Consider the following 23921-nt stretch of genomic DNA (forward strand, 5'->3'; position numbering starts at 1 on the left):
TTTTAAAATCTCATGCACGATGCAGTAAGATAATTAGATGAATAAACATACAACGGTTTCGTTTCAATGGTATTCCGAAATACAGATTGGATATCAAACACGATCAAATGTGATTAACCCAAATAACTCAACTTTCTCCCATAAATGATTAATGTTTCAATTTTTCAGCTTTACTGTAAACTTTGTTTTGACGCGTTCAAGCTCTTGTATAAATAAGATGTCTTTCTGTTTAAAAGGTTTCTATATTATTATCTTGTATGTCTTATGTTCTTATACTTACAATGGTAAGATTAACTATCTTTGTTGTCCAAATGTTTAAGTTTTAATAAAAAAAAGTGTTAAGAACATATTGAACAGCACAATAATCTAAAATTTATTTATATGATCTATGACATGAAGATCATCACAAAGTTGAACAATGTTTTTTAAAAGTTGAACAACTTGAGTATTCATATAATAAATAAGTTTTAGAAAAAAACATAGTGCTTTCGATCGTTTAATAGAGACGGGCATAGACTACTTTTTCCAATTTGGATGTCAAGGATTATTGTATTAGTCTTTAACACTTTGTGTCGTTTACACATTTGGATGTGGCCAAGTGAATATTTTCGTTTCAAACTAAAAACTTTTAGTGTGTTAACTCATTATAAATTATAATTCTTCATAAATACACAATTCAATACCACCCTCTAAGTATAGGAAATTTAAAACTAGTGATCTGTTAATTTGAATTGACCATTTACGATATATGTTATGCTTAAACTTTATTCCGATCATTATAAGTGTAAAATGCAATCAATCACTTGCACCAAAAATCTGACTCGGCTAGTTTCAAAAAAAAAAAATCTGACTCGGTTCTAACAAATCAACTCCCACAATTACATTCGATCGATTTACTTAAGTAAAACATAAATTTGTAAAATGATTATACGAGGGGAAAGATGAGGAAGAAGAAGAAGATTAACACAAAAGTTAATCTACTTTAAAGTGTCGATGTGAGATCCTTATTTATGGATGTTGAATAGCATAAAAAAAAATCACTGGAATCAGAGAGTTGCAAAATTAAAGAACACGAGAATGTCAACATTGAACAAAAATAACCTCTCAAATCTTTCTTCTATGTTTTATTTTTTCTTCGTGTCTTAAGTCGCAACAAACTCCTCCTCCCTCTCTATATAGATTGGAAAAAAAAAACTACATTGGATCAGTAGAGGATCAAAAAGAAATGAGGAAGACTCCAGACAATCTCGCTTTTCATGCATCCATTCAAGACTCTTATAGAAATACTATGAAAGACTAGTCATCCATCAATTCAAACTGAGTCGTAGTTCTTCCTTCTAGACCAATTTTCAGACAAACCTCAAGTATATTTAGAATAGTTCATAAATTCTCAATCTATCTCATCCGTAAAAACAATATAATAGAATAAATTGGGCAGCATACAAAACAATCTTCTTATAAAAAAAGATGGTAGAGTGAGTTAAAACCCTATATGCCAAGAAAGGAAGCCATTGAATTCGGTTCATAGGATGAATCACATAGTAGTGCAGAACAGTTCTTAAATATATACATTTGGAAAAATGGATATCGCTATAAACTTTGGATAATCAAAATATGATTTCTTTACTTCCTAAAACTGAATTGTGGTTTCATGAAAGAGGGGCCCTTAAGGAATTCCATGGATGATCAATACATCTCTCATCTTTCATCTATAGTGTTTGGTGGTCCAATGAATATGCATGCGGTGCAGCTACTCCACAAATTTCATTTAGTTTTCCACTTTTTTTTCAAAAGTTAATTTATCAGACAAAAATCAAAATCCAAGTGGGGGAAGATCATGATCTCCTGCAAAACGTTTTATAAATATTCGAATATACCAAACACACTTTACAACTAACAAGATTTCAATAAACCCAGTTTATTTCAGTTTATCTGAAATAACCTTATAAAATCTGAGGTGTAATTGCTTTCAAAAAAAAATCTGAGGTGTAATTAAATCCAAAACAAACTAAAACACATCCAATTTTAAGCAAGGCAAATCAAAACCCTGATACGCTAACGTTATATTATTTAGGTAGTGGTTTTCTTTTACTTATTCCTATCAGAAGCATCAATAACTTTCAGCAATATCATAGAATATTTGGCATCGTTTCAAGTTTTCATTTGGGAGATCGTGTGTTTGATGGGCAAGCATTTAACAAATGTTTTTGAATATTGATTCTCCATAAGCTATAGTCGTTTTGTTGTTTACAATATTTTTTTTAAGAATCAGATATTCAGATGAATCAGATCTACAGTAAACTAAATAGAAGGATATTGATCTACAGTAAACTAAATAGAAGGATATTGATCTACAGTAAACTAAATAGAAGGATACTGGTAACATGTTACATGTTGGTGATAGATACAATTGGAGATTCTTTTTCAACGGTTGCGATTTCTAAAAAAAAAAAAACTGAAAGCGAGGCTAAATATGCCATTGAAAAATACAAAAATGTTTCTTTTGAACTTTAGATAGATGTTTTTGGTTGAAATAAACACAACATATATAAACAAATAAATATACTTTCTATGTTTCTAAATAAATGTCGCTTTGACATTTCTTACACAAATTAAGAAAGTAATAGAAATATATGTAAGTTGTTATTAATTACACCTTTCTGACCAATAGTATTTGAGATAAATAAAATTATTTATAAATTAATGCAGTTGAAATTAATTTTCAGCTGAAAGTAAGTTTGCATTGAAATTGTAAAGTGATACTTTTTATATAACAAGAAAAAAAATTAGAATGACACTTATTATGAAACAGAGGAAGTATAATACTAGAAAAATATAAGAAATAAATTAAAACAAATTATTATGGTTAAATAAAATGAAATGAACATCTAAGTTATAATTATGAAAATAAGTGGTGAATATATTTCTAGTGATTTAGTGTATACATAATCGAGTTAAAAGTTAATCATAACGTTTTATTTATGGATATATTATATATAAATTTGCCTTATAATTTTTCTACAAAAATACATATGCCTATAAATATTTTACAAAAGTTATTTAACATAAGTCGATGTTTCAAATTTTCTAGTGTATGCACGGCTCTGACTAGCCGCTAAAACCATTGTGCCATGAGTGATTTACTATTATTCGGGGACATAAAAGATTCATAATATTTGGGGTCCTAAGGAAATTTCTTTTCAATTACACTGCAAGTAGGTTATGCAATGCATGTAAGCTCAAAAATTTGGAGCCTGACGTGCTGGTGCAATGACACAGAGAGGGTAGTGTGGTTTGACATGGTTCTTTAGAGTATGGCTCGTACATATTCAGGAATGTTGAAGTATGGCGTGTTGCTATTGTGTTCCACATGGACGATAATGTGTAACACATCGACGTAGATAGAAGGAACTAAGACATGATGATGTAGAGAGTTCTCATTGGTTGATCTTGTTTGGACGTGATTAATAAAGTAGAAGATCTCCAAATCACAAATTGAAATATTTGGTGATGCTGTTTTTTAGAAAAAGATATATTGCACAATTGGAAAGAATTGGTAGATTCAAAAGAAAGTTTAGATCTAGGTTTAGGTTAAGCTTTTAACGTTGTATTCTCACATAAACACAAACAGGGGTTTTGGAGTTTCAAAAAGTAAACGATTTGTAGAGGTGATCAACAGGGGTTGGTTCACTCAAAGGGTAGATTAAGAATTGGTATGTGTCAAGCCATGTGTGGTGTTGAGTAATTCGGATTAGACAAGTCTTTATAAGATATTGTTTAAGTGATTCTTAATAAAAAGATAGCTGATCTTGAAACCCTTGTGTTCTTATTGGTTACACCTGCTGTACACTTTTCAATTACATTTAATAAACCACATTCTCTCTGTGTCATTGTACCAGCACGTCATGTTCCATATCCTTGAGCTTACAATGTACTCCCTCTGTTTCATATTACTTGTCGTTCTAAGTTTATGCACACAGATTAAGAAAACATTTAATTTTACATATTTTCAAAATAAAAACATTATTACCAATACACCTAATCATATATCAACCAATAGAAAAATAGAATAGAGAATATTGTCAATAAATTTTGCACTGAAAACCAAAAACGACACTTATTTTGAAACAAAAAATTTCCGCTAGAACGACAAATAATTCGAAATGGAAGGAGAATATATAACATATTAAAAAAAAATCCACCAAATTGCTGGTCCATACGGTCTGCTAGACCAGGCTCGTCCAAGTTAACTTCCGGTGAAACTTCAACATTTTATGGTGAACCCCGTTAACTATCCAAACTGTTTTAACCCATCAATTGTAGGTCAAACTTCACATCTCCAATAAGACGGTCCCTTTTAACTGTCTCACGAATTTTTGTTTTATTTTGTCCATGTAACTATTTTTTTTATTTATGACATGCATACTCTTTTTTTTTTTGATAATCCAGAGGTTCCCTACTTACTCAGATCATTCCTCTGGGCCCGGTCAGGCAGCGGTCCACTTCACCCGGGAAAGCTTAACCTGGGCTGAGGACAAGACCCAACACCCAGTACCGCATTTTTTGGTGACAGGAAAGAGGTAATTCCCCTCCATGAGGTTCGAACCTGTGAGCATGACCATTGGCCCCCAAAATTCTTACCAAATGTGCTACCTCATCCCGTAAAAAAAAAAATATATATGAGTACGTACAAAAAGGGTAATCTAATTAAAGTAAAGACTACAGCTCCTTATGATGATGTAAAGAGTTCTCATTGGTTGACTAACAAAAAGAAATAGTACAGACTACAGCTCCTTATGAAAGGCTAGAGAGAAACAAGATACTGTACTTTACAAGTTTAGATTATTATGGCTTGGATTTGGCCGTCACGATTCACAACTTCTTAATGAGACAAATGGGGTTCACATACATGATACATTACAGGCCCATGAATTAATATTCCAAGAATCCTTATAGGTCATAATTTTCAGGTATATTGAATGAGAACTCATTTTCCACCATAAATGGCAGCCATTCTTTAGACACCGTTTCCATGGGCTATGCAGTCTTTTTGACACACGGAAGTTGAATTCATAAATTTACTTATTTACAGTTTTAAAATGAAAACAAAGAAGAAAATGAATTTCTTTCAGTAGTGTTCATTAACTAAGATAGCATTTATTTCCCAATTATTTCAAATCGAAGAAACTTATTTCATTTTATTCCAATAATAATGTGAAATGTAGTAAAGTGTTAAACCCCCTCCCCTAATTCATGGCAATTTATTTATGAGAAATTTTTGGGTTCATTCCTATAGTGAACATTTAGGTTCACCCAACCAATAGGATTACGGTATTTCATATGCAGTATCATTTAAAAAGAAAAATAAATATTGTCAAGTTATTTTATATTTTTAAACTAAAAATATTAACAAAACAACATTTTAACCCGATTGATACTCTGTTAAGAGCTAGGGATGGAGTTGGTCTAACTAAAGTCTTGAATCTTATGTCACCATGGATCAATCCTATGCTAAACTTCATAGGAGATGGAAAATAACAAAAATTTAAACACAAGGACAAGAAGTAAGACATCCCACTAGCTCTTCTCATGAAGTCCTTGAAAGGCGTCTTAGTGTAGTTCAAACGAGCTATAGTGCCCATCTAACTCCAAAACGCTCTTGCTTCAATAATCAAATGCAATATTGCAATGCCTTAAACCCACCGAAAACGGTGGTTCGGTAAAGAAGAAAAAAAATGTTGTATTATACTGCATTTTTGTAACCAAGTCACCTTGGCATAGTAATAAATGACTTCTGCTAGAGTTTCCGTTTTGGTTTCTGAGTAGTATTCACTCATGGATATCTTAAGTGGCAAGAAAACCTGAATTTTTGTGAATCTCGTGGAATTAGTTTTTGAGTCTAGAAAGTGTTTGGGATCCCCGCGAGTATAATACTAACATTTAAATTACAATGTATGTGTAACACGCCCACCCTCCGGTTAAACCGAATTCACACCATCAACATTATATTTTTTTTCTTTTCCTGTCCTATGCTTCCAAATTGACTATGCAACTTAGGTGTCATTGTAGTATCCGGTTTCACCTCCAAAACATAAGCTCCACATTGTTTTACCACTAAAACCTTAATTTTGTAATCTTGATGTTACAATCCCATAACATAGAAAAACTGAACCACTCGGCATTGTTTATTTTTGATAGATGTGGGTATATTTTTTTTCTCTGAAGTTAGACTAAAACTCATCGGGTGTATATTCATAATCTCCTCAGACAAAAGATCATGGTAAGTATGAAGATTGTCTCGTTCCACAACGTGAAAGAGTGTGAAAATTGCGTGGTAATGGGTCAAATCTTCTGTGTTGTGAAGATTTGTGTTGGGTAACTTGGGTTGAAACCTTCCCAGAGTGATAAAAAAAAATTGTGGTATACTAAAATGCCAAAAGAAAAAAAATTAGGAGTACAAAGATCCTTTAACTTAGTCAAACAAATTGATCGATGAAAAAATACAATAGACATCATGAAACTTAACGAAATGATCAGTGAACATGACGGAGCCAACACACAGACTAGGCATTGCATTCGGTCCCGTCGATTTCGGTTTGATTGATTCGGATTTTGGATTTCAGTATTATTCTCATAATATCTGTTTGGTTTTTACTAATTATCGGATTCGGTTTGGTTCTTTCTAGATCCGGTTCGAATCGGATTGTAACCAATGTATGAAATTATCCAGAAATATATTTCTGTAACTTGAAAATTTGACAAAAAAAATTTCAAAATATATAAAAGTATTCACAAATATAGTTAAAAATGAGTTAAACTATCTAAACTAACTAAAAGATATTCAAAATAACAAATAAAATAAATTACAAAAATATTTAGAATATTATAATATCTAAATTATCTTCATATAAATAAAAACATTAACATATTTAATTAATTTCGGATAATTTTGGATCTTATTTTGGATTTCGGTTCGGCTTGGGTTATACCCATACTCCAAAATACTAAGCTCATAAAATTCCGTTCAGATATTTTTATAGTGGTTCGGATTTGGTTTCGACTTTTTCAGTTTGATTTTAGATAGGTACTTCGAGTTTGGATTGGGGTAAATACGCCCAGACCTAACACAGACGATCTCAAACTCTGCTAACCACCCAACCAAACCTTCCCTGTGATTTACTGATTTATACGAGATTCTATCAGCTTATGCACATGCCTTATACTGGACCTACTCTCTGTCAAGTGTTTCCCTACATACCTAATATGGACCCCTCATCAACATCACCATTGATTTGCGCTGACACCATTCAGATCACACGGCGTATACACACTTTAATGTGTTCTTAACTTCTTTTTTTTTTTACTTAAATGTGTTCTTAACTTAAACACAGAAGATCCGTACTCTAGATCTTTGAAGTCTTTCTTCTACGAGCAACGATTGGGTGTTGGAGAAAACGACAAACCGACCACTGACTAAAGTACGTCGGCCATCAACATTAAGACACGTGAAGTGGGACCTGGTTCTAGCCTCGTGGAATGCAAGTAGCGCATGAGATTAGACACTAACACGTAGGTCCCATGCGCAGTCACTCGTAGTTTAGTGGCTTTAACCACGCGACGGCACGGCTCTCTCGTTCTTCTTCCTTACAATTCCCCAAATCTTTATGTTCGCCATCGAAGAAAAAGTTATCCAAACCTAAGATTGATCGTTCGAGCAATTTTTTAATTAATATTTTAGTATAAATGAATTAATATATAATATTTTAGTATAAATGAATTAATATTTAATTCACGTAGTTTTCATATTTCAGTTACATAGTTAATACTCTGATGTATTTTCATATTTAATACTCTGATGTGGAATATATAGTTGTTTTTATTTGACTCTAATTAAAACTCGATAATATGAGTTTTCCGAAGATAACATCTAATAAGACATCGCCGAGAAGGTCATGGTAGTGGCCGTGCCTTGGCGTCATCATGCCTCCAAGAATGAGGCTTTTCCATATATATATGAGGTTTAAGGGCTATCGGGCCAGCTCCACTATTGACAAAAGAAAAACATCTAATAAGACATCGAGTTTGCATATTGTTTAGTCAAGAGCTATCACAGCTTAACGAAGATCTAAAATATCTACGCTCTGAAGCTGATCAGTGACCACACTCTTAAACGACTCACTCTAGTCTGTATAATAATCAAAGAAGCAGAAGACAAGGTTTCGTATGACCAATCAATATATAAATTTATCAGACATATCAACTGAAAAAAAAACCAGAAAATTATTATCCTATAAAAATACAAAGATAAGTAAATCGAAGCCAAATTAAAAAACATGCCACCTAAAATTGCAATCGGGGGATAATATTCCCAAAACTTAGAAACAAGAGGTAAATTTTATTCTTGGTAAATAATTCACAAGCAGTCATATATTATATAATAAATCCAAATTTTAAACCCATAAAGATTAAAAAGAAAACTTATCAAACTTTACCTTATCTGTATATTTTTAGGTTAAAAAGAAGCTATGAGAAGTTTTAAGGAAGGTAGAGACCATTCCGATCATCTTGGTGGTTAGAAGACCTCCATTGACTTCGACTCCAGTATTCATGATCAACGGTAGTCGTTAGATCAAATAGTGTTTGATCTCCTCCACCACTTCCCCAATCCAACGGTTTATATCTCATCTCTGGATCAATCTGAGCCGTTAGATCTCCAAACTGCTGCTGTACAGTATTACCTTCCAACTTCAGATGATCAGCTATACACAGTTGATTTACTGAACTACCCCCGTATCCAAACGACGTCGGTCCTATCGCCGCCGCCGAAAATCCGCCGACCTCCGAGGAAGCTCCACCGTCTGATGAACCTTGCCCGAGCAACCCCGACCATTCTGTCCTGTTTCCGTACAGTTTAAGATTAGGCATGTCGGTGTCTACAAACCCCGAAGGTGCAACCTTCACGGCGGCGGCGGTAGTGGTGGTGGTGGTGGTGACGGCGGTGGGGACAGTGGAGTTAGAGGCGGTAAGAGAAGAGCTCTCGCTGCTAGTGGATTTCTCCTCGACGTCTTGAGTCGTTGGTTTGTCGGCGGAGGAGGACGGAGGCTGCTCCTGCTTAGACTTTGAACGTTTGGCTTTCCGGCAACCGCCTCCGACGGGGACGTTACGGAGGACGCCGCCTTTGGTCCAGTAACGACGGCAGTTCTTGCAGAAGTGTCGAGGCTGAGAGAGATTGTAGTTGTTGTAGTAGCAGAACTTTGTGTTAAGAGAGTTGCAACGAGGACACTTGAGAGATTGGTGATGGTTAAGTATATTGTTCTGATGCGCTCTCATCCTCCGATCTCCGCCTCCTCCGCCACCGTAAAACCTCCCTGTACTTCCTCCTCCGGTCATCGAGTAGTCATGAATATCTTGCATTTTCAAGGGAGGGGATAAGAAATTTTCTATAATCAGTTTTTTGGTCTACTTATTTTTGTGGAGAGAGAGAGAGAGAGAGAGAGAGAGAGAGAGCATGGGAAAGGCTTCTGAAACTTTGACACCATATCTTTCATATGTCTGAACAGGCAGTTTCTGTTCAACTTTCGATTTTTGCCCCTCGGATATTTTGTATTTTACAATCTCTTCCTGTTTGTATTAAGAAGTTAGCTCCGAGTCCAAAACCATGGCCCCATCAAATTGCATGTATATTAATATCTCTTGCATCGAAACGACTGGTTATATTTCGGTTTTGTTTTTTTTTATACAAAGAATCGCATCAAAGGTCCAATGATTGATAAATTAGTGGTTGTACATCTATTATTTTCACATCAAATCTCAAATTTTCAATAGAATTGTAATGCAATTTTTGGGATATATGCATATATTCTTGAAATGTCAAGTGGTAAATTTTTTTTACTATCTTTTGGTAAACAAGTGGTACAAATTATTTTTTCAACTATGACATAGTAGGTTGAATAGTTTAATATGTTTTTGTATGATACAAACTACATTGTTTCCAGATCTTCTTTTGTTATGGAGAACATATGACCTGTGAGAGGTTAATATCTTATAACGACCAATGAGATACTGTATTTAAACAAACGATTATAATCAAGGATCAATGATTTTTGGACAAGACTTGGGTTCACCCCCTATGGTGAACCTTCAAATTCACCACTTCTCTAATAACCAATCAAAGTGCCAACTAGATTAATGATTAAAAATATTAAATATTTTTTTCAAAAATCAAAATAATTAAAAAAATAAATAGTGTCAGTTTTAATAATGCTAATATCACTATCTAATCCATAAACTCAAACTCTATACCCTAAATCCAAATTTTAAACCCTAAATTCTAAATTATAAACCCAAGCTCTATATCCTAAACCCAAATTCTATATCTTAAACCCAAACCATAAATCATAAACCCAAAAACCTGAACTCTAAACCCAAACCTATACCCTAAACCCAAATCCTAGACTCTAAACCCAAAACGTAAATACAAAATCCAAACCCTATACCCTAAATATTTGGATTAATATTGATGTTGTTCTTTTGAAATTTAAGGTTAAGAATTAAATTTTGGATTTAGAGTTCATGGTTTGGGTTACTGTCTAGGGTTTGGGTTTAGGGTCTACGGTTTGGGTTTAGGGTTTATAGTTTGGTTTTAGAGTATAGGATTTGGGTTTAGGGTCTATGGTTTGAGTTTACGGTATAATTTTGGGTTTAAAGTTTAGATTTCTTGGTTTATGATTTATGGTTTGGGTTTAGGATTTAAGATTTAGGTTTAGGGTATAGAGTTCGGGTTTAGGGTATAGAGTTTGGGTTTATAATTTAAAATTTAGGGTTTAGAATTTAGGTTTAAGGTATATAGTTTGAATTTAGGGATTAAATATTGACATTAGCATTATTAAATATGATATTATTTATTTTTTTAATTATTTTATAATTAATCTAGTTGGCACTTTGATTGGTTATTAGGGAGGTGGTGAATTTGAAGGTTCACCATAAGAGGTGAACCCAAGTCTTGGGTGAACCCAAGTCTTATCCATGATTTTTCCAGAAATCTTAAAAATTAATATATAATTAAAATTATCTATATAGTAATGTGTAAATCTTAGGTGCAATGTTTCTATTTATTCTTAAATCTCGTAGTGATATCGTATAATATGTTAGTAGGGTAAACATGAAATGCAATGGGTTGACTAGTGACAAATTGATTTTAATTTGTAGTGCGTCTGAGACATATTCCACGTACGATATAGATCGCACTCATGCAATAAATCATTTCTTACATGTATATACACAATCCCACGTGAGGTTTAAACTTGGAATTTGATGATTAAATATGTAATTTACTTTGCGTAAAAATTGAGGTTCTAACTGAAAGTCAGTTAAAATAATTTTGGTAAAGTAAAAAGTAGTTTTCACTCAATTATGCTAACATTAGCCCATTCAAAATGTAAATAGTTACTATGGTTTAGAGTAAATGTTTTCGTCTATTTATATTTGTAGACTAAAATTTTACTATAAACCAGAGTAACTTTTCATCTTGAGTGGGATAATGTTAGCGTAACTTGGTAAAAGTAACTTGGTAAAAAAAATAGATATATGGTATTTTTTGGTTGGTTGCATAACAAATCTACACTAATAATAGTGGGCCATGATTTTTTTCGTATTGGGAATGATCTTGGCGTTTGATGAGGATAAGAAGACACGCGGAAGGGTTGAGAAATGGAAGAGTTGATGTCCACATAAATTGGATTAATGTCGACTTGTCGGCACCCCGCTTTATCTGCTGACTCAAGAGTCCAGTGGTTCATATTCAGCCACATCACCGAATTCTTCTACAATTACTAAACTATTTGGCATGAGAATGTAAAGTATGTGTACAAATCTGGTACTTGCAATCGGCAGTCGCAACTATTTTTGTTTATTCTATCTTTTATACATCTACCCTGCCTACTTTGAACTTTTAGGTATTAGAGCTAAGAAAATATAAATTATCAAAGATTTAGTTTTAGATTTTCAAACTAAACTCAGACGTTAATACAAATCAATAATTTGAAAATCTCATAGTATCGAAATTTTATATTAACTACTCATTATTTAATCCAAACTTTTTAACTTATTCCTATCAGATATACTTCTGGGAAAATGAGAATTTGAGATCCATATTCATCGTTCACATTAAGAATCTATGACTGCGATATAAAACATACATTAGGTTGAAATATCTCATGGTTTTATACAGTGAACATTTGGACGATGTACGAATATTTTCAGAAATGAAATGGACCGCCACTCTAAGTGGTTGGGCAGATGTCGGGTGCAGAACAAGAACTGCAAGCACGTACATCTAAAGTGACATGTAATCGTTTGGTCATCGCTCATATGCTGTTAGTTTTGTTATTACTGGCGTTGACGATGCAAAACGCATATATGAGCAAAATATAGCAATGAACCTTCGAGTTATAGTGTTTATTTGGTTATTATTAAAGACATAACAATGAACTACGTGTGTTAAATTGTCTGTTTTGTTGCGACATAATTTATAAATAACAGCAAAAATAGGTAATAACTAGTTTCAAAAAACATAGGTAATGACTAATTCATATAGATATTACAACCCTATTCTTTCTAATTTATCGCTATTTTCACGATGATGATAACGGTAGTGAATCACGTGAATAAATTTAGAAGAAAACAAAAATTTTAAAGGGATAAAACGTTAAAACAAATATATGTTTAAAATTTGTGTATTTATTATGTGAAAAATATTCAATCTTAAAAACCTATTTATAGTAATTTCAAAATTTGATATTTTTTCTCTTTAAGAAAACTATATATCTCATGAAAAGTATTTTTTATAACTCTACTTCACTCTCTAGATGTCGATGAGTCTTTCAACACAGAAACTAAATCCAAAAATCTGAATCGATCTGACCAAAAAAAATCTGATATGAGTTAAATCTAACAATTATCTGAATGAATCTTTTATATAAGTTTGTAGTTTATTTTGATCTTAAATCATACAAATGACATATGAGAAGTAGAAAATTAACTTAGATTGTACCAAAAACAATAAAATTAAACCTCAATAAAACTGATATAGAACTATTTGACAACAGCCACAATTTTAGGTCCAAACAAATATATTTGAAAAAAAAAAGAATACTGCTATTGGCACACAGGTGTTCTTCGCTACTAGCTAGTAATTTCACAATCTTCACTACTAAATGAAAAGATCTATTAATCTTCTTAAATCAATATTCGGGTATCTTTTTATTTTGGACAAGATTTTTTGAATCCGATTTGGATATGAGTTTGGGTATGGATAAAACACCCAGACCCACGTACATACTGACTATTTTTTCATTTAATACAATAAATTCCTAAATTTGTTAAGCACTGAAAGCTGTAAGAAAATCTTTTAAATGTGTTTGAACAAAAAAAAAATCTTTTAAATGTGTAAAAATGGAAATATCAATAGAATACTATTTTTGAGACACTACACTCCATGACTCCAATACATATGAAGTGTTTGTTGATCACTCAAATTGAGTGGGAAGGTCACTGTCGAGATCTCAATTCTCAAGGTCCAGTCGTCGGTTGAGATTGAAACCCTTCTACAAGCCTATGGGTCCCAACTCGTTCAACACATCTGTCACGTAATTCATTGCCTCTGACACAGCCATTTACCGTCAACATCTCACAGCTCTCATTTTTCGTACTTCCATTAATTATACATACCACACAGATGAGACTGACATCCACTCACACATATACATACATACACTGCCTGTAGTGTAGCTTTGTGTGTGCGTATGTGTATCCATGTATTGGCTCGATAGTAGATTGTGATATGTTTAATTTGTACTCCCTCCGTTTCATATTAAATGTCGTTTTAGAAAAAAATTTTCGTTGCAAAATAAGTGTCGTTTTAAAGTTTCAATGCAAAATTTATCAACTTTATTCTTCATTCTATTTTTCTATTGATTAAATTGTATCGGTAATGATGTTTTTATATTGAAAATATACAAAATTAAATATTTTCTTAATCCGTGTGCAGAAGTCTAAAACGACACTTATAATGAAACATAGGGAGTATTGATTTATAGAAATATACTCTCTCTCTCTCTCTCATCATTTTAGTTTTTTTATTATGTTTCAAAATATGTTATTCTACATTTTTTATTGTAATTTTTCTTATTAAATATATTTCTAATCTTTTAAATAACAATAGAAATTTAGTTAAATCATTAATATTTAAGTAACTGTATAAAAATAAATATATATTATTTAAATCCACGTGAAATATGTGTAATCACACTTTTTAAGTTAAATTAGTTTTAAGTTAGGTTCTATTTAATATTTAAGTTAGGTTAAATTAGGTATTTTTGTGTGTTAACTAAGTTTTGCACCAAACTAATAAAAAGTGTGATTACACATATTTCACGTGGATTTAAATAATATATATTTATTTTTATACAGTTACTTAAATATTAATGATTTAACTAAATTTCTATTGTGATATAAAATACCTAATTTAATCTAATAAAATACACAAATAAATTATAAATAGCGTAGTAAAATACATAATATAACATGAGTTTGGTGCAAAACTTAGTTAACAAATAATATTTTTTTGAAAAATACCTAATTTAATCTATGAAAATAATATTTTAAAATAAATAGAAAAGTCATTTAAAATTCCATTTACGATATTACATTTTCATGTTTCATCAAACCCCGACAAACTAACAAAATAAAAGAGAAAATCTCACATATAACTTTTTATTTTTATGGTTATCATATTCAACATTGGAGAAGTTAAATTTTAAATGATGAAAAACACAATCAATAATTAATACATAATCAAAATATATTTTTTAGATAATAAGATCTAAAAAATAAAAATAACATACACATTACCATCGTTAAAGCATTCATACACTCTTAAAGAAAGTTAAAATGACACCACAACATCCTCTTTTGGATTCTGAAACTAAAGTAAATATACTGCCTAAATAAATAAATATTATCATATGCAAAAAATCATAACTATGATATTATACAATCTAGTCAACTTCATGTAATCAAAAATCACATACAAATAATTATTCTCACCAATACATAACCAATAAATCCATCTCTCAAAAGATCACATACAAATAATTATATATATATATATATATATTTAAAATCACGCGTGGAGCGCATGCTCACCCTTTAGTAACTTATAAAGACGATGGTAATAGGTTTACCACACAGCTACAAGTAACCGGACAAGTTCTTTTTATTCCGATTATTAGATTATTTTTACTTCAAAAGATAATTTATTTTTAATATCAAAATTTTTTTAATGAAGAATTCTAAAACTTCCACCTCGTATCTAAAGTTGTTCCTTGAGTTAGTGATATACACATTTTAAGCTAAATCTTTATTGCAAACCTTATTTTATAATTTAAGAACTACAAATCTATGTATATTAATTCCTTGAAAATTAGAAGGGATGACAAATAATTAATTAGGTTTTGTCAGAACCTGTTATGAAGATATGTCTCTAATTATGCAAGAATTAGAAACATTTGGGGTGATTGAAGAAAGCTATGAGTGTTGTAGATAGCTCTAATTCTCTCCTCAACACTGAACTAAAAGCAATCAAGCTTTGGTTAATTTTTTAATCTCACAGCCATGTCTACTTTTTGTTATTTTGTGGCTGTGGAGAGCTAATTTTCTAGAGTACTCTTTGCCTGCTTTTGAAAACTTTTCTCTTTTCTATAAAACATGTACGCTTCATTTCCTGTATTGTAATATACTTCACTAACATAAATATAATAATATATTTCTTACATATATATTCCACAAAAATGTTACTACTATTAAAAATATGTATGCATATATATGGTATATAAATAAAAAAAGTTTCACATACATATATAAATAAAAATACATCTATCAATTTACATCATAATCATTTTGTAAATTTTAAAATTACTAATTAACTTATAAATTTTATTTTAATTAAAAATATTATTATTTTAATGTTAATGAAAATATTAATATAATAAATTGTAATTCTAATATGAATGTATACTGTTAACCAATCATACTTTCTTTAAAAAAATCACAGCTAAAAATCTTACAACTACAGCACAAAATCCTACATTATAAATTCTACAACAAAAATATAAATCTACAGTTGCAACCAATCATACCCACTAACCATCATGAATTATATTGGTTAATTACAGTATTTTACTGTTTTGTAGAGTAATCCACTCCATGTAACGTGACGACGATGATTATGAGTTAAGACATCTCCAATGATACTCTATAATTTTCTCTATATATTTTAGGGCATTTCTTACTCTAAACATGATTTTTTAGTAAAATCTATTCCAAATTTCATTTTATTTTTAACTCCAAAATAAAAGAATGGTTAGTGTTACTTATTTATGGAATAGTCTTACATATTGCTCTATTTTGTAGTTAAACTTTCTTTAGTTTATATATAATCATTTAAATCTTTAATATTTTTATGTCATACTTAAATAATATTTAAAACTAATACAACAACATATAAATATGATACTCTACAAGATATTATTTAATAAGTTTACATAAAAGATGCATAAATTAATTAAAAACTAAAACAAACATAAATAATGTAAATGAAAGATAATATAAAATAAATAATTTTAATAATTCGGCAAATCATTTCCAAAACTGATAAGACCGGTGAAGCATTGCCCACACAAAGTAGACCCGTTCGTTTTTGGAAAAAAAAAATATGTTACATGACATCATAATTGCATGTATAATTTTACAAAACATGATAATTGAAGATGAGCGTGAACTCGATATACCAATTGAAGTTAGAAGAGAAACTCCACCTGAAAATACTGAAATTGCAGAAGATGAAAATATCTGATTTCAAAATTTTCTTGTTTGATTTAAAAATATCAAGGATAAATAAGTTCATTATTTATCACGAAATGCATTATTTGTTATTTTTGGGAAAACATATTTTAATGCTCACTATTGAACCAAGATAAATTTAATAATTAATTTTACTTTTTAATAATATATATTTAATTTTAATAAAATATATTCATAGAAGTTCTATAAACATAAAGTAGTTGGGTTAACTGGTAAAATCTTATAAATAAAAACTAAAAAGTATTATTAACAATTATTAAGTAAATAAAAATGGAATCATTTTGGAATATATTTTCTGGAATAGAAAATAGAATAATATATTGGAGTAAAAACTATTTCCATTTTGATGTTTTACAATTTTGAAATAAAAAAATGGAGTAGTACACTGGGCCTTAATCATACACCTCACAAGCCCCTTGTATACGATAAATTTTACTCCGAATATCAAATTATTCTTAAAAGCCTCATAAGGCCCAATTTTAAAATACTCAAAAACTGTCGCTTTATGATGATTGCTAGACAAGACACCATGACGAGCGACATGCGACGTCTCCGGCTATTCCGCCTCCGCATGAGCATAACTCAGGGATGCAGAATACAATGAACTACGATTTCAATTCGTCGTAACTCCCTCCTATAAGTAATTTTTGCTGAATTCATGATTTGATCTCTGTCTTTAGCTGAATGTTCTTGAAACCCTAATAGTTTTTGTTCTTTTGGTATCTTGATAAGTACAGAAGGTACGAATCTGAGTTCAAGCAGTTTCTCGTGGCTAAGTATTCCCGTTAGTTTTAGTTTGCTTCATTGTTCTGTTTTGCTCGAGTTTCATGTAAAGTTTAATTTGATGCGTTTATTTGTTTTGTTCTTTCTCAGTGAATGTATATGAGGAGAGAACAATAATAGATGGTGAAACCATTATGTCAAGCAAGTAAGCTTTAGATTGTGTTGTAGTTATGGAACAATGCTATTGTTTTTGTTGGTTTAATTGGCTATAATAACTTTCAGGTGGCCTTGCACGTGTTTCTATGCAGACTCGTGCCTTGATCAAGAAGATGAAGAAGAAGAGAGTAAAGATTCAGCTACTGCTGAGATAACAACCTATGGTAGACTCTCCAATTGAGATATTGTGACGGAGAAGAATTGTTGATGTAAGCAAGGAACCTTACTTAACAATGTTAAGTTGATTTGCTTCATAGACAAGGCCATCTAATGTTATTAGTACAAGTGGAACCATCAAATAGGAACGGAGTCTAAAAATAAATAAAAAATCTTTAAAAAACATATTATATAAATTAAGTCTAAATTTTAAATTTTCATAGAGATAGTGTTAAATTTAAAGTTTATTATTTAAAGTATATATATATATACTTTAAATTATAAACTATATATATATATATATATATATAGAGAGAGAGAGAGAGAGAGAGAGAGAGAGAGAGAGAGAGCTATTGATTTTTAAAACTATTTCATTACACTGATAACTGTTAATAGTTTTGTGAACAGAGTACAAATAATTTGAGACAGCACTAATGCGATACATAATTATACTGCATTGTTGTTATCTATTATATACAGACATGCAAGCAATTACTAGTGTATTAGTCACATTGCATATATGAGCCAATCATACTATCATAGTACTACTACTACTGGCTTTAGCACACCAAGAACAAGAAACTTTTCTTTTTTACCTACCAAAGAAAGTGTTGGTCCGGTTTGATGTCTCTCCTCTGAGATGATTCACAACCCGGTCACTGATGCTGCCATCCACATTTCTCATGGGTATTTGCATTTCCGCCATAAGCAACTGAAAGGAAGAGACTTTCTCCCTAAGCATTGAGTTCTCTTGTAGCATCTGGTGGTTGCTTTCCAACAAATGGATGACTCTCTCGGACAAGTTATGATTCAGTATCATCAGCTGTTCGACCTGCTGCTGCAGCTCTTCTATGTGCTTCTTTGTCCGTATACGTGACCTTCTTGCAGATTCTCGGTTAGAGACCATTCTTCTTGCCCTTCTTTCGAGACACTCGTTGTGGTAAATGTTTGGGTCTAAGTGAGAGCCATTGTTGTTGTTGCGTTTCGATAAGGACTGCAACGGGACATGGAAGTTAGCGTTTGGTAGGAATGTTGAGTTGACATGATCGTCTTGTGGTGACATTCCTTCAAGAATATCGAAACAGTGATGAGACCGATGGGCACTAGACTCCATTTTAAGGTTTTAGATGTCTAACAATGAAGATGGTTTCTCTTTAATGCAAGAAAGCACAATCACCAAAAGAGAGAGAGAGAGAGAAAAAAAAGATAGGAGAGATATGAAGATCAGTGTTGATGTTGGATGCTATTTAATGATAACACGAATTAACTTGCATGAAGACAACTGTGTTTACCATTTGAAACTTCCACTAACTTAAATTTTAGTGATACTTTTTGACAAAATCTCACTTATTTTAAGTTTTCAACATCTTTTTGTCATGCTTTAATATCTTTTATGGGTTCTTGTTTCTTAAGAGAGTTTAATTTTAATGTCTTTAATCTTTATTTGCCATGAGTTTACCATAAATAAACATGCCTAGTTTTCAGAATGCCTTTGGTACGTTTATGATGAATCGTTTTAAATTCTCACCCATGCGATCTTATATACTGTAAAACAATGAATCTATAAAACTTCTATAACATATAGAGAAAACCAGTGTGATAGTTATAAACGTATAAAACAGCTGAAACATGCAATTTGATATTATTATTTTTGAATATTTGTCGTGAATGTTCTTTGTGTCAATTACCTTTATTTTTGTTGTTGTTTTTTTTTTTTTTCTTTTTTTGACGGCAAAGAGCTATTCTATTAACCTTTATTTTTGTTGTTTCATTTTTTCTTTTCCTTACAAACATTTGAGCCATATAAACTTCTTCGAAGTCATCATCATGTGCGGATCCAACATATGTTGATGCGTGTATACTACAATGTTTGCGTCATGACATTACCATTGGGACTTAACGGTGAAATGGCCCGGTGGATGCTAACTTACACGTTTTTAGCTATCACCACACATAATTTCACCTTTCACACCTATTCGTAAAATTGGAAAATCCTAGGACTGGTATGATTTCTTTATAAGTATACCAAAAGAAAATGCAAAAATGATTCAAGTTGATGTACCATCTGCGTAAAATTTTTTCAAAGTGGCCTACCTACTTGAACAAAAATAATGCGAATATTGTAAAGTTAATTTATCTTTTCCGTTTTTGCAGCTCATTGTAAGATTGCGAAACATATAAGAAAAAAAGAATGCCGATAATAAACACAAACTACTATAAAGTCAAAGACAGTAATTAATGCATTGTTTCTAGACCGAGATTAAGGGATAAACTTTAATTTCAAAGCTAAATAAAGCAGAAACCAAACACATTTAAAACGAGATAATGATGCTTAACAGCTCTGAAAGTGTGGATCAAAATGTAACTAGCGTTACAGAGAGGCAATGTCTTGTTTTCTTGAAACAGAATAAAAATAAGCCTCTCTGTAGCAAGTTTCGTCTAAACCAAACTTGAACCAGTTGAAGCTCTATTAATCAAGCTCATGTAGCATTCAGGATCGTTGATAATGGGCCGTACTTAACAGGCCATTTTTTAATCGCTAAGCTGATTTGAGTTTTTCATGTATATAAATATTTTATTTTCGATGGTAAGCTAATTGAAAGTGGGATTTTGTAACAAAAAGAAAATTAAAAGTGGGATAAAAAGATGAATTTTTTTCTCAATTCCAAAGATATTTTTTTAGAGTGCAAAAATTAAAAGTACGAGAAGCATCACGTGAAGATCCTTGGAAAGTAAAGCCTAATTTTGAATTTTACATGTTGTTATATATGTTATAAAAAGTCTCATTCTTCACATCCACATGAGGTTTTTAGTATCCCCAAAACGACAGCGTAAAAACCAAGAGCCTCTGGTCGATTTTACACATTTGTTGGCCGGTGCTGGTTTAAATTCTCTTTTCCGGTACATCTGCAAGTCTACAACTCTGTCCAAAATTTCTTACTGCTACTGCATAATAAAGTAAAGTTATATATAGTATTCCAGTATCCTTATATGTCTGACGACCTTAACCTATTTCCCAATAGTCGTTTACAACATATAATGCTCTGAATCTGGTCTGTAGGATCCAAACCAAATCCTCCTGACGTCTTCGGTTTGGTACAAAAACCAATTTTGTCTGGTTCCAAGTTGAAAACTACTTCCGAGTCTTTGACTAATACCACGTTGCAAATACCACTTTCTAGGATTTCGTGACAGACCTTTGTTAAACTAAGATTGTGTGTTTGTGTATGCATGTGTGATATATGTATTAATGCATATAGCTAGTATATCTAGTATATTAACTTTACAGTCTGTTAGAATTATATGCGTACAAAACTTTAAAACCTAATCATCGTTATTAATTACCTATAACCTATGTATAGTTTTTTAATCATCTATTTTTCGTTTTATATTATTCGATTAGTCAAAATTTCTATTCATGTGCAGTCACAAACTCAAACTAATACACAAGGTGTTTATATGAGAAATTATACGACCTACTTGGTATCTTAAAAAGTTAGGTTTTAAATATATTGTAACACATAAAATATATTATCATGTCATTATTGTTTTACCGTTATGTATAATCAACTATTTAAATAATATAAATAGAATTTGAACATTTTTTTCTTAGAAAATAATATAAGTAAATATATGATATAAGTAAATATATGTTACTATCACAGTTAGAGATGTCAATCATGGACCTGGACCGCGGGTCTGGCCCGTAAAGAACTTTCGCGGGACGGGATTGGGCCGAGATTTTACAGACCCGCAAATTAACGGGCTTTGCGGGACGGGTCTTTGCGGGACTGGGTCTTTTGCGGGACGGGACGATGCGGGTCAGCGGGATTACAAAGACCCGTATTTTTTTCCTCTTCAATTCTTGTTTTACCTCAAAAAAAAATAAAAAGAGTGAAAAAGGTTCAGCAATGATGATTCGAGCTCCGACGATGATGTTTTGAGCTCCATTAGTGTTTTAATTTGGTGTTTTTAATTAATTTTGGGATTAGCAGCTTAGTTTTGATGTTTGATTATATTTAGTTTTTATTCATTAAAACTAAAAAATTGGTTATGAACTTAGGAGTTATAAGCTAATGAAAAACATATTCTGAAATTATCTTTAATTGGTATGTAAATATGTTTGAGTGTGAAAAAATTAACTATAACTATTTTATTTGGTTAAGATAACATGAACAAGACTAAGCTCTGATCAAGGCGGTAACGAGAATAAGCTATGGTTAGAGCCTTGATCGACTAAGCTATTTAATTCTATAACCATGATGTCGTTCAGCTGAAACAGTTAGTCTTGTTACTGATTAGAGCCTTTTTCGATATGTATTTTATTCTTCATGTTTTCTCGTTACTTATCATTGTTATCTTGTTACATCAATAGAATAGAATATACACTAACATCTCATTTTTACATGCACTTTTTGTTTGGTTATGACTTCATATATATATATAATCATCTCATGTTCTATATGCACTTTTAATAGAGAAAATATGCATAATATATTACAAATTTTGAAGAATTTGCATTGTAGACATTTCATGTATATTAATTATGTGAACTTGGTTATGTAGGGGAGCAGCCTGAGGCATCTTAGAGCAGCATGCAGCATCAGGAAATGTTCTGGAGCGGCCTGCAGTGTCAAGCATGATCGGATACATTACATTAACGTATGTCCCGCGGGACAGCTTGTAAAGGAGTGTGCAATTTGCTGTACGGGCTTGGGACGACCTTTTGGAGACCGCAGCCCGCGCGGACCTGACCCGCTGTGACTCGCAAAGAGATGAGCCCGCTGCGGTACGGGACGGGACGGATCAACCTGTTTGACATCTCTAATCACAGTGATAAAAAAATGTTCGCAAAAAGAATGTTACAATCACAGTGGAAATTTTAAGAGAGTAAATATAATTTGAAGCACATGAGTTCCCGAAACCCAAAGCTTTGAACAACATTGGGCTGGGCACTTTCATTTTTTTTCTTTTTTCTTTGGACAATCCCCAAGCAAAATCAACATTCAAAACGGTTAACCGCATTTGCCTTCTTGTTTTGTTTATTAGGATTATTACTATTTATAAACTATCATATTTCAATATTTAAACGAAAAAGAGAGAAAGTGAATAATGGTTATTGGAATACTAGCTTTGACCTTGAGCTCTTTTTCTTCTTCTTGGACTTTTTGTCGCTCTGTTATAAAACCTCTCCTCTCTTCCACCTCATAAACACAAGTCTCCTCTATTTAATATTTTCACACACAAACAAACATACATTAAGCCAACGGAAAGAAGGAAAAGAAACACGAAATGGTGTCCATGAAGGCCCTTTGCTATCTTCTAATATTTTTCATCTTGCAATTACATGCTGAAGTCTCCCACGCAAACTTTGGTAGACAAGGTATGCGTGTATATATATACAATAACAGCTATGTATGTTTCACCAAGTGTTATGAAATGTTCATTGTTTAATTATTCTATTGAATTTTACAATTACGCTCATCAAATTGTCTCTACAGTTCCACAAGCGGCGAAGAATGGTGGGCTTGGAGCAAGCACTAGTACTCAGACTGCCAGCAAGGTGTGTTTTATGAAGAAATATATATTGAACATCGACCGTTTAACATATTGGTTATAATATATCAGTTTGAATGATTTATTGTTATTAGGCTATTGAAAATGTAATTGGAAACCGAAAGGCGTTGAAGTATGGAAATATGAAGGGCGAGGCAAATGAAATTAACAGTTTGGCGATAGAGAGTAAAGAAACGGTAAGGAAAAGAAAGAGCAAGAAGAGGCTCACCAAAACGGTGAGTTTAACGGCCGATTACAGCGACCCTAGTCATCATCCTCCTAGGCATAACTAAAAGAACTACTTGTGTGTGTTTGTGTTTTAACATGAGACATGAGCCTCTATTTCCCAA

At 31.8% G+C, this 23921-nt stretch overlaps 3 protein-coding genes and 1 long non-coding RNA gene across 7 annotated transcripts; 2 read left to right on the forward strand and 2 right to left on the reverse strand.

Annotated features, from left to right (window-relative positions):
* Nucleotides 1-7043: 7043 nt before the first annotated feature.
* LOC108809720 (dof zinc finger protein DOF5.4) lies at nucleotides 7044-9580 on the reverse strand. Of its 4 annotated transcripts, none has more exons than XM_056986869.1 (2): nucleotides 8553-9580; nucleotides 7044-7696 (listed from the first exon to the last, which is right to left on the reverse strand). In XM_056986869.1, the coding sequence occupies exons 1-2, from the start codon at nucleotides 9412-9414 to the stop codon at nucleotides 7587-7589; spliced, it is 972 nt and encodes a 323-aa protein (XP_056842849.1). In that variant the 5' UTR covers nucleotides 9415-9580; the 3' UTR covers nucleotides 7044-7586. The 4 variants fall into 4 exon arrangements, with proteins under 4 accessions (XP_056842849.1, XP_056842850.1, XP_056842851.1 ...); XM_056986870.1 differs by having other exon boundaries at nucleotides 7589-7696; nucleotides 8493-9570; XM_056986871.1 differs by lacking the exon at nucleotides 7044-7696 and adding an exon at nucleotides 7817-8044 and having other exon boundaries at nucleotides 8553-9574.
* A 7859-nt stretch (nucleotides 9581-17439) lies between these two features.
* Nucleotides 17440-18165, forward strand: LOC130495473 (uncharacterized). The gene is made up of 3 exons (XR_008934745.1): nucleotides 17440-17560; nucleotides 17794-17848; nucleotides 17926-18165. It is a non-coding gene; the product is annotated as an uncharacterized LOC130495473 (long non-coding RNA).
* A 442-nt stretch (nucleotides 18166-18607) lies between these two features.
* LOC130495474 (basic leucine zipper 8-like) lies at nucleotides 18608-19148 on the reverse strand. The gene has a single exon (XM_056986872.1). The coding sequence runs from the start codon at nucleotides 19127-19129 to the stop codon at nucleotides 18608-18610; it is 522 nt and encodes a 173-aa protein (XP_056842852.1). The 5' UTR covers nucleotides 19130-19148.
* Nucleotides 19149-23307: 4159 nt separating this feature from the next.
* Nucleotides 23308-23864, forward strand: LOC108811133 (protein GOLVEN 11). The gene is made up of 3 exons (XM_018583180.1): nucleotides 23308-23398; nucleotides 23517-23578; nucleotides 23667-23864. Exons 1-3 carry the CDS (start codon nucleotides 23308-23310, stop codon nucleotides 23862-23864), a joined length of 351 nt encoding a protein of 116 aa, XP_018438682.1.
* The last annotated feature ends 57 nt before the right edge of the window (nucleotides 23865-23921 follow it).

The sequence above is a fragment of the Raphanus sativus genome, chromosome 6 (genome assembly GCF_000801105.2).
Source record: "Raphanus sativus cultivar WK10039 chromosome 6, ASM80110v3, whole genome shotgun sequence".
NCBI lineage: Eukaryota > Viridiplantae > Streptophyta > Magnoliopsida > Brassicales > Brassicaceae > Raphanus > Raphanus sativus.